This window comes from Lycorma delicatula, chromosome 1 (assembly GCF_047948215.1).
Source record: "Lycorma delicatula isolate Av1 chromosome 1, ASM4794821v1, whole genome shotgun sequence".
NCBI classification, from domain to species: domain Eukaryota; kingdom Metazoa; phylum Arthropoda; class Insecta; order Hemiptera; family Fulgoridae; genus Lycorma; species Lycorma delicatula.
In genome coordinates, this window is record NC_134455.1 from 165,546,860 (window position 1) to 165,559,548 (window position 12,689).

The 12,689-nt window shown below is 28.2% G+C and overlaps 1 protein-coding gene across 5 annotated transcripts in view; it reads right to left on the reverse strand.

Annotated features, from left to right (window-relative positions):
• Positions 1-12,689, reverse strand: part of LOC142325326 (rho GTPase-activating protein 20-like) — a 551,352-nt gene that overhangs the window by 12,078 nt on the left and 526,585 nt on the right. For all 5 annotated transcript variants that reach the window (XM_075366944.1, XM_075366934.1, XM_075366971.1 and 2 more), the window contains 3 exons: positions 4,928-5,054; positions 3,644-3,791; positions 1,077-1,203 (listed from right to left, as the gene is read on the reverse strand). In XM_075366944.1, the coding sequence (XP_075223059.1) occupies positions 1,077-1,203; positions 3,644-3,791; positions 4,928-5,054 (402 nt within the window). The remainder of the gene's footprint in view (positions 1-1,076; positions 1,204-3,643; positions 3,792-4,927; positions 5,055-12,689) is intronic.

The following is a 12,689-nucleotide window of genomic DNA, read 5'->3' on the forward strand; positions in this document are numbered from 1 at the left end:
TCGCTACAGATAAGGATGTGATGATATTTCGATGGCATACAATTCCCATTTAGGCACTTTTAATATAATGGTAAACCAGATACAAAAGCTTTGTCATTTACAACAAAAGTGCATCCTATGTCATTGTTCTGCTTCAATCCATCTGTGTATATTACTGTGGCTGGGTTTATCTCAGATAGAAAATGGTAAAATCTTTGCTGAAAGAGTTAATTTTTTATTATATTCAGCGAGATCATAACTAAAATTAATGGGATCAAGTACAAGTATAGGATATGTACAGGGATAGGTTGGGAAAATAGATGGTGGGTCAAAATGTAGAAGGTACAATAATCACCAGGTACGGTACCCATTGGTGCTGTATAACATAGATGGTTTTCATACTCTTGGAAATGAGTATTTGCAAGGACTGCTTTAAGATGGGCAGAGTAAGATGCTAGTAGCTGGTCCTACCTATCCCAAAGTGATGGCTCACTGCAATCAACAAATATGCTTGTGATAGGGCTTGATCTAAACACACCAGTGACAAGATGAAGAAAAGACTGGTGTAAAGCATCCAGCATCTTAAGCACAGTATGACGCACTGAAGAGTAGACAATACAACCATAATCTAATTGGGAGTGGACTAAAGAACAATAAAAACATAACATACATGACTGATTAAACCCTATGTGCTGTTGCTAAGGACTCTTAGCATATCTACAATTTTCAAACATCTCGCCCACATAAAACTGTCAATAATACAGTTAATTCCTCTCAAACACATAATAGCTTATCCATTCAGCAGATATTTTTTTAATTAAAACAACTTACTGAAAAAACCAGAAACTATTGGACAAAACTGGTCAATACATAATAAAAAAGTCAACACTGGTTAATCACAAATAACTAGGAATTTTTATTTTATTTCAAGATAATATAATACCCCCTCATAAAGACTACAAAGCTCAATTACTTTCACAAATTGTTGTAAAATCCCTTTAAAAGTTTTTTATCAATACAAAAATTATAGTTTCATACATTTTCACTAATAGACTATTATATTTCTTAGCAAATAAAAATAGTATAAATCTACAAACCTAAGAATGAAGTGGCATCGGGCAAGAGGATCATGGACATTGTTGCAGTGGTCCAGATCAAATCCTTCTTCTGAACTCAGACCTTCACGTAAACAACTTAATTTTATTGCAAATGGTCGTTCATGTCCTACAAATAACAATACAGTTAAAACACATATTTTTTTCATGCTACTTATTATATTTTATTTTAGAATACACTCAACCTCAAATATTAATAAATGATTTATAATTAAAAGGAATACTTCTATATAAGCAGGCCATTCATTTAAGCCTTCTTCCTGGTTTCTTAGCTAAAATTGTGCAATTTTGGAAAAATACACAATGAACTTCATAAAAAAAACCATTGGAGGACTGAAACAATCATAAAAATGGACTTTGCAGAATAAAAAGAAAAAGAAAATAAACTGTTATTCTAACAGGGTTGGATAATTCAGATTTCAAATGATGATTAATAATAAATACAAAGTGGTATGATCTATTTTGGCAATGTTATTAAAATAAGTGTAATATTTTCTTTACCTTTATTGTACATTGTTGAATATAAGCAAAAATATTATTTTTTTAAATAATACATATATTATTTTAAAACCAAATATTCATATCTGCCAGCTACAGTTCAAATAAAAGGTAAGAACCTACCTGTATCGCTTTCAGAGTATTACTCCATCATCAGCAAACAATTTTATAAATTATAAAATTGTGTGACAGGAGTTTTCCCTTCTTATTAAATGCCTGCTTACTTCTTGATATTATTGTTTTAATTTCTACTGTGCAAGTCAGGTTATCAGTAGTAAAGCTCCCTAAGTACTGAAATTTCTTCACCTGCTCTAAAACTTAATTTCCTATCTTAATCTCAATCCTCTCCCTCTAATGCTACACGTTTTGTCTTCTTTTGTTGTCCCATACCCTGTCTTTTGTAAGCTTCATTTAAGTCATCAAGCTTTATTCTTCTTTTCCCATTCAGGAAGCAATTAATTCGCTTTTCCAGATAGATACTAACAGTGTTTGTGACATGCAGCATTCCTGCCTCACACCCTTCCAATCACTATTCTTCCTGTCATTCATCTCCTACCCTCACTTTTATTCTCTGGTTATAGTACAGCTTTTTTATTAGGCACCTGTCTTTCTAGTCAACTCCTTTCTTTTCCAAAATTAGCAGTAATTTATCCCATCTAACTCTGTCAAAACACCTTTTACAGGTCGACAAATGCAACATACACTCTCCGCCTCCTTTCCAAATATCTCTCCCTTATTACTCCAAGCAGCCCTGTAGTATCCCCTGTTCAAACACCTCTTCTAAACCCATACTGTTTTTCCTCAATACCGCCATCCAATTTATTGTATATCCTCTTCTTTAGAACCCTTAATAGTACTTAATAGCACTGTAATAATTACAAAAAGAAGAAATTTTTAATTTTCAGTTAATTTTTTTTTTTCTTCTGGGCAAAAAATAGTTTCATGTTATTACCCAGAAAACAAAAACGTGAAATATAAAAATAAAATATAAAATCGAATAAGACAACAACAAAATTAAAACAAAATAGAAACTTAAATTAGAACTTTAAAAACAAAATTAAAACTCAACTAAAATACAAAAAACAAAGAAATTCAAAAAATTGATTATGATAATACAATGTCTAAATTGGTAGACCTGATATTAATGATTGAATATTTTGATAATACTATCCATAATCTTATCATAGTTAAGAAGTTATGTTCTTACTGTCATAGTTAACTATGACAGTAAGTACAAACATACTGATTTTTTTAAATTCTAACTATATTTTTTAATTTCTAATTTTGTGTAATTTATAACATTTGTCTGCTGATAGAGTATACTCTAACATCACTATATATATATATATATATATATATATATACTGATATACATACATGATGTACTACAAAGTTCTCCTGGGACTTTTATAACCTATTCTACTCGTGAAAATAATGGAAAAAGTTCATATAAATATATGCCCTAAAATGCTTCGTTTGTGAGTTATGGTTAGTGAAAGATTTTGCTCAGATTTCAGCTACCCCAGTGAAATGAAGTCATACTAAAATTTTTTGGACATTAATTAAGGGATAGAAATAGTAATTTATTATGGTTTTTTACCTAAAAAATTGAATAAAATTGACCCAAGCACAGTATCTGCAGTAGTTTTTGAGAAATCTAGGGTGAAACCACAAAATGATGTAAGAAAAAACCTTTTTTTATGTTTGATATAAAATAATTTTGTTAAATAAGTAATAAACACACAAAATTTATACAGAATTTAATTTTGAACACAACGGTATAAGCTAAGATGAATATAATAAAGAAAAGTTAGAAAAATTTGAATTTTATTTGGAAAAAGTATATTACTACATTTGTCGGAAAAGTACTTATTTAAAATAAACAAAAACCCAATTATTTTTTAGTAATGTGAAAAATTTGTAAATACAAAATTTACTGTTAAAACAACTAGAAATTACATCACAAGAGGCTATTACACAGGCATATAAATATTCTTAAAAATAATTAGAGAATTTTTTGTCTGAAATTTTACAAATAAAATTAAAATTACCTATAAGTGGATAAGGAGCTTCTTCTCTTGCTGTTTTGGCCCACAACTGAAACTGAGCAGGATCAAGACCTCTCATTTCTAAATGTTCTAATGCCTGTTTGATGCAATCCCTTGCAGTTTCATCTGGGCCAACACTGAAAGTCTTGCACTGTAACATTACATACGTGACATTATTAACACTATATAAATAATTATTTAGATTGATTCAGCTGAAATAACATTTTAATGTACAGTTAAGAAAATCTAAAGTAAATAAAATTTAAATAATTTTAATAAGTTAATCATTTTAAATTCTCTAAACAGTAAATTAAACACCAAATAATAGAAAAACATTTAGTTCTGTTTACAATTAAAACTAGCAATTTATCGCAAAAATACTCCATTTAATTTAAAATGTTTACAATATAATACTGTGGTTTATTTACTGTTATAATTAACTTCGGTTAATTATAACAGTAAAAAAAACTTGATGCACTAAATTTAAAGACATTAATTTAAAAAATTAATACAGTACACACAGATTGTTCAATATCATAATTAAGAGGAGGAACTTCGGCGCAATTACACAATTTAAGATGAATTAATCTCAATAACTTCTGTTACATAAATATTTTTTTAATCTATCAAAAAAATGAATAATACAATTTGCATTGCAAAATCTGAATCTAAAATCAGCGCAAAAAATTAGTATAATCATAAAATAAATGATACACTAGAGGTAAGGTATGGTTTTGAACTGGAGAGGATGTGCAGTTTTTAACTTCCTCTTTCATAAAATTATTAGGAATGTATGTAATTAAAAAAAAAAAAAAAAATAAAGAAAAATGTTGACTTACATATTATTAAGTTCTAAGTCAACATTTTTCTTTAATTTTTTTTTTTTTAATTACAAACATTCCTAATAATTTTATGAAAGAGGAAGTTAAAGACTGCACATCCTCTTCAGTTTAAAACCATACCTTACCTCAATGATACAACACCATTTACTACATGCCATATTCCCTTCTCCTAAACAGCATAATTGCTGTTTAGGAGGAGGGCTTTAGCAAATAATACCATAAATTTCTGAAAAATTGTGTCTTCTATGACACATCAAGATTTAAATAGATGGTGCTTACATAGCATCTTTTATAATTTGGGTATAGTTACATATTTCAGTAAAATGTGCTTTTTGAACAATGAAAAAAACATTTTTATCGAGATCATTAACCAAACCATTTACATTTCGCAACCAAAAATATCTGCATGAGCAGAGTTTAACAATAAGAGCAAAAACACACTTACATATTCTATAGAAGTACTGAGGTCATAATAAACAACTTGAATATTGGTAGAGACAGGTTCTTTTTCTTTTTCTGCAAGTAAAACTTCTGATAGTTTAGACCACCAAAGGTCACGAGCAGCTTGAGTACTAAAATAAAACAAAAAATAATTACATTAATTATTGTGAGGTATAAAATACCAATAACTATGGTAAAGATAAAAAAATAAAATTTCTAAAATAAATGATTGATGTTAATTCTACTTTATGGAACTGAAATAAACAAATTATTTTAATAAAATTAATATGAAATAGAGGAATACATTCTTTAAGAAAGAAACTTATGGAGGACAAAAATAATAAGAAAGAAAAATAATAAGCTTTACTAAACATTAGAAAAAAAAATCACATGACCTAACGCTCCACCGATAAATTTGGCCGTCTGCAGATCACATATGAACGAACTTTCAACTGTCCTTAATTTTAAAAATTCGAGTTGTTACATCGTCATCATATACTTCAAATGTTAAGTTCCTTGTTCGATTACCAGCCAAGGTCGGCATTTTTTATACTTAAAAACTAATATAATATACTTTATATAATATATTAATAAAATCTTTTCGTATTCCCACAGAATAGATTTGAGGTTAAGCGGTTACGAAAAAAAAAACAGTATTTATTTTGCAAACAATAAAACAGTTAAAACCAACTGCATTAGATATAAACTATTTAAAGAATGGATAATTGAACAATTAATAAAAAAGATTCATTTACCGACATAAATAAACACATAAATAATTAAATAAAACTTTTATACTTTAAAAACTAACTGTACTTGGAAAACATTTACAGTAATTTTAACAATATGAAAAATACAAATACCAATCTTAATGCTTGGTGCCACGGCAGCGACAGCCGCAATTAGAATCATTCTACTATCCTTTTAGCATAACATTTTCTTTATTACCTAACAGCAAATGAGCCTTCATAAGATGTATTGTGGTGATAGGATCGCAGAACAAGTCTTTTTGAAATTTTAATCATCTCAACGTGTATATATATATATATATATAATATTTTGAACATATTTCATTTTTAAATTTATAGATATATATTTATTACTACTACCTTTCCCAAAAGAAAGGATGGTGTGTAGGTTTGCTTGTTTGATGTATGCGCTCACATATTTATTTTAGCTACTATTGACGCAGTGTGGACAGCTGATACGTCGTGCAGCTGCGCGCAGCGCAATTACGATTCATTCATTCGAACGATATATTACTTCTTGATACGAACGATTCATCTAAAATTATATTTGTGTTTTGAAGATAAAAAAAGGAAAAATTGGGGAGAGTTGTGTTAAGAATGCTCAATGAACGGGTAAAAATGTTCAGGATTTTGAAGATTTCGTTGTAAACGCTTTTGTTGTTAGTACACTACATTCAAAAACATTGTTTAGTTACAATTGTCAAAAACAACATTTAACAAACAAAATCATGTGTAATGAAACAATCCATATAATATTTTCGCCACGAGCCGTAGCCCCGCCTTTTTTTAAACGTGAATCAGGTGTTTCTTCTGTTCCCAATTTCACTAAAAATTACACACTATTTATTATTTCCCGAGCCTGCCGTTTTAGGTTTTTATTTTTAACGGTAAACTTAAGTTCATTCATAATCGTAAAACATTGAAAATACACATCCGATTTTAAAATATGACTGAAATATAATAAAAATCCGAAATGTGATATATATATGATATTACTAAATGTTCCCAGAATTTGTCTAAATGAAGAACTATTAACCTACATCCATCATTATTGAAAGATAAGCAAGATTATTTATTTTCCCTTACCGATCGTTTCCTGTTACTATTATCTCACCATAAATTTGTAATCTACAAAGATGTACAAAACAATAATAAAATTAAAATCAAAACTTAATAGATCTAAATTATTTTTCCCATAAAAATTATCCCACGATAGCACTTTTTCCCATTTTCCTCTCCTAAATTCGTAATTCATTGACGTGAAATACATTTAAAGTATTTTATACTAATAAATCATGCCACAAAGCAAGCGCGGTTAACAACTCAATTAAAATTGAAGCAAGATATTTACAGAAAAATTATTTCATTACATCCTGTACCGCGATTAAGGCCGCAATACGTTTATTGCTACCTAAATGTTTTCCTACAGCCAAAGTAAACTTAAGAGGGCAATGCTGAAAACAAGAAAAAGTAATTAGATTCAGTTTTGTAAAAGCGCCCTTAAACGTCTTTCCTTAGACGTCTTTTATCTAGCAGTTGACTTTATTTAACAATAAAACAACTATTTTCTTTTTTTTAACTTTACAATAGAAAAAGGTTTTTCCAAAATTAATTTCAGTGTAATTTTTCCTGGACCTTGTTTAACACTTTACTTACGGAATACCCCAACTATTTACCTGCGGGTCACCGACCTCGGCAACATTAGGAAAAGATTTTTCCTAATTATAAACAATCAGTATTTACTTAAAAACTATAAGGAACCTTATTAGCTTACGGAACTAAGAGCAATGAGCTCTAAGCCAAGTGTGCGCAGTCATTATGGTATTTTTTCAAAGCATTCAACAACACTGAATCATTGCAATGTAGCAACAATTTACTTTCATAAACTATAAAATTGGGATTTAATAAAAAAAAAAATTACTCTTCACCATGAAATAATTTCAGGTAAAGCTATTCCCGATGAAATTTAGATTCTTCATTATACAAAGGTTTTTATATTTCCAAATAAAGAAACTCTTGAAATTAATGATAAAAGTTTTCCCTTGCAAGTCAATCAAAAGAAGCACCAGCTCAGACAATATCAAATCTTAATGTAATCAAAATGAAAAACGTTTAAGCAAATAGTTTTATTCAACAAACAGAAAGAACGATTTAAATAATCGCAAAAAATAAAATGTGATAGGACTGAAGTGAACAGAACGGATGTTATCTTTCATACAGATCAATGCAACAATAAAATTATTGTAAACGTAATATTATCAGATGAAAATACAAATAAAAATACGACATAAAAGTTAATATTTCATGCACTTTTATGAATAACTAAATTTACAACAATAAAAAAAAAAATTCTTACACATTATACACACGCGATGTATGCGACCATCGTAATCGAGGACTGCAAAATGCACTTCCATAACCCCAACAACAAGACATTTAGTAAAATTATTAATTCTGAAGAGAGTAATCACAACACCACACTTAAAATTCACATGGGTGATTGAACACGGTTTACAGACTACTAGTAATACATCTGAACACCACCAAACACGTAGGATAAAGTAGCAACAGGTTGTAGTGGGGATATCTCAGCTGTGATAGGCTACACCTGAAATACCCTTTCAATTTATTATCCAAAAACCATCCCTTTACAGGAAATACAGTAATAACTCACTATAACAAAACAGGTTATTCACCTGTCTTACGGCCAAATGACTTAAACCCTACCCAGTCAGACTTCTGTTAATTTCTACGTTTGAATAAAAATGCGACAAACATCAAACTTTGAAGAAAAAAAATAGATGTTTAAAGAAACCTAAAATTAAAAAAAAATATGAAATAAAAATTCAATATAAACACTTTGTAAGTATAAAACTCCATAAAGAAACTGGCAAAACGTATTTAATTAAAATAAATAATACATGCAAATTTTATTTTAGAAGTTGAAAAAATAACGCTTATGAGTTAAATAAAATTACACTGAACATGTAATTTTATTTATTATTATCATTAATTAGTACACATGATAAACATTGGATTTTCTTTAACATGATAATCACCATTCTGAGTAAAAAAAAGGGTTTTACAGAGAAAAAACCTTATTTTCATGAATCAGAAAGAAATTTAGTTTCCGGTGATCCTACATCTACAACCGTGAACAAGTGTACGATCAGGTCGTGTACAACAATTTTTATTGTTTTATTTATTATTATTTAAAAAAATTGTGATATTAAAGGCTAGAAACATTACTTATTGTTTTAAAAAAAAAAACTCTAAATTAATATTTTAAAAATAGTAACTAACAATCTTTACTTCCTTGTACAAAGTAAAGAAACTATTGTGATCGCGAAACATTTCGGTTTTCATATTTCAACGGAAATATCTATTCTCACTATCCCTGAATCCATTTTGACTAGTTTCGGCATGACTGTACGTACGTAAGCATGTGCGTATGTATCTTGCATAATTCAAAAACGATTAGCCGTAGGATGTTTAAATTTTGAATTTAGCACTGTTGTAACATCTAGTTGTGCACCTCCGTTTTTTAATTGCAATCTAAATTAAAATTTTAGTTAATGATTTATCTTGATCTTAAAGGGAAGGCACATCACTTCTAAATCAGACTTTCATCTCGCTTTTATTTTTTTTATCTTTTGTTTTTTTAATTAAAATATAATTATTAACCCGTTATTGTAAAAACAGTTTACAATAAATAATTCAATGTTTATAAAAAAATTGGAAAAAATTATTAGTGAATAAACTTTTATGTTGTTTTAAAAATGTGTAAATGTAATTTAATAGACATTACATATGTGTATATGTAATAATATATTTGGTGAAACCAAATGATTATTTAATATCAATTGAAAATAATAATTTAGAATCGTATTATTTTTGGATTTTCTTAGAAAATTCTTAACAAAATTGTATATTTAAAAAAAATCATTTTATTTAATTATTTGACAGACAAATAAAATACATTTTTGAATTGTATTCAATTTAAGTGATTTTTGAAAGTTATTTCACTTGTGCATATGCACAAGATTTCTGGTGTGTCGTATAAATAAAAGTTAATAATAATTAAAGTATTCCGTTTAGTGAACTCCTGTATACTGGTTTTACAAATATTAATTTTGACCTTACGGTGTAGAATAATCAGTTTTTATTATTGGATTATTTGGTAAAATATCTGATTTAAAGAGTAATTAAGAACTTTTACTCTAACCTACTATTTCAAGTAAGATTGTTAAATTAATATTTATATAAATATTTGATGTTAATAAATATTAATACTTCAGCAATTGTGTAACTGTCCACTTTTATTAAAGAACTGGAGGATCGTATCTCACTTTCAAATGAAATAAGTTTAAAGTGCAGCAAAATGTGTATATGTAATTTAATAGACGTAAAAGGAAGTCATATGGATGTTCACATCAGATTTTTTGGTGCCGTCAACAACAAAAATCAAAACTTATAACAACTTAACAGAAAAAAATTTACGTTCACAATTTTGATTTTTTAAGCTTCCTCACTATTGTTTTAGCTTTATATTAAAAAAAAGGGGGAAAATTGTTTAACTGTAATAATTTAGTGAGAAACGACTTGTAAGCTCTTTAAGCACGTATAAAAATTGTATAAACCAATTTGACAAATTCAATTTTTAAACTGAATATTTTAGACATATAAAGAAAAATATTTTTATAACAATTTCTTTAAATTCCCTTCGGGTATGACAAAAAAAAAACCAAACTTATAAAAAATAGTGGCAGATAAAGTATTTTATACCAATAAAAATGGATGTTTAACTTTGATCAAAATTGTATGAACAGGTTTTGATAAATGCAGTTCGTATCCACCGTGCAAAAATCTAGTTATACTAATGACTTAAAATTGTATTTTTTTTTTTTTTGAAAGATATTCCCAAAATTATAAATGATGATTTAGCAAACGTAATCCAAAATAATAAATAAAAAATCATATGCTTACATCGGGAACAGAACCGGAGTATTCTAAATAACCGAAAAGAAACTGCATTTACTCGCACCAATTATTTTAGTCAATATTGACTACATTGGAGGTGATACGTTTTAAATTTTCCAGAACCTAGGAATCGAACCCGGAACCTTCAGTGTGTCAGTTTGAGCCACCGAGACAGCTATTTTAAACCACAATTCGAAGATATTCAAAACGAACTAGAAATACATTTTTATACTTTACTTATTTTTTCATAAAGGAAATGTATTAAAATTGTATATAAGAAACGTTATTTTTAACAAAATTAATGAAAACTAATCTGATTCAAAGGACTGCGGTAATAAAAAACTCATGTTAACTTAAAAATGCAATAAGTTTTTTTTATTAATGCTTAATTTCTGCCTCAAGAAACAAATGAATTACTGACATTTTTAATATTGTAAAAGCGATAGAATTTGACGCTCAAATAATTCGATTCGTAATAATTAAAAATCAAATTTCATTAATGAATTTCCTGCAAAAAATTGAAGATGAATATTGAAGATGAAGGGATAAGTCCTGTTTTTAACCTAACTCGACTTATATCCTTTGTAATTTACAAATAATAATCCAAGCCCAACCTACTGCTTAATAACTAAACTTTATTGCTGTTAACTAACTGTAATACATTAACAAATTTTTAAATACTAATTGTACTAATTCTACGTTAAGTTTTGAAGTAAAAACTAGATGAATAAAAATATTAACAGTATGTTTTTTTTTTAAATTACATTTACTGAAAAAAATAATTGCCAAAATCAACTATCGGATTTTTACACGAATAAGAGAACATATTCTCATAACTACGTGTACCTAAGTTCATGCGAAATGGTCGGCCAGAAACATGTTTTGTTAAGCTGAAACAGACCGGAGTTCTATGAATACACGAACGGTACTACGGAGGGTAGGGTAAGTAACCAGATGCAGATGTCCAACAAAAACATTTTCAACCTGTACGCTTTCAATCACTCAATTTCTGCCATAAAACACTTGTATTTTCACGGTATAATGCCAACGACGACTGATTTTATTCATACACAAACGTTAAATCAAGCAGTTTAAAATTTATTCAACGTTTAAAATTATTATCTCTTTAAAGAAAAGAAAACCAATGAGAAATAAGATTAAGTATCATTATCAAAATTGAACGATTAGAATTCAATTAAAACTTTCAATTACGCAGATAATTTTAAATATTTTGTTATTCAGACAATCATAATAATCGATAACAAAAACAAAATATTCCATAATTTATCAACATGATTAAACAATCTAGAAATTCAATACCGTATTGAATTTTTTATAAAATTTGACCTAGATAAAAAAAATTATCATCCCTCGAAAGTTGCTGCTCCTAGTGGATATGATTGGCTGCTGCACAGAAGTTTTGAATAACGAAATAATACACCACGCTACTGATTTTTTTTCATGTTTAGCCTCCGGGAATCATCGTCAGATAATACTTCAGAGGATGTATGAGGATGATATATATGAGTGTTAAGTGAAGTGTAGTCTTTACAGTCTAAGGTCGACCATTTCTGAGATGTGTGGTTAATTGAAAGAATTAAAAGAAAACTGGTATCCACGCACTAGTATTCAAACCCGTATAAAAGTAACTGTCTTTACTAGGATTTGATCGTTGGAACTCTCGACTTCGAAATCAGCTAATTTGCGAAGACGCGTTCACCACTAGACCAACTCGGTGGATTAATACACCACGCAACTTTAAAGGAAAAAAAAACATGCTACTTAGGAAAAGCATTTTAACTGTCTTTTTTTCGCCGACCAGTATTAATAATTACGAATTTCAAATGAGCTGAGTAATAATTATAAGAAAATTATCTTAAAAGTGAAAAATTATTGTCTTGTAGATTCAGACATAAATAAAATACACGAAGAGTTAATAATATTAAACAGATTTCTTTAGCTGAATCTGAATTTATTTACCTTTATTTATTATTAAGTTTTATTTAGGGGAAATTTTGTTTCCTTCTTATTTCTGGT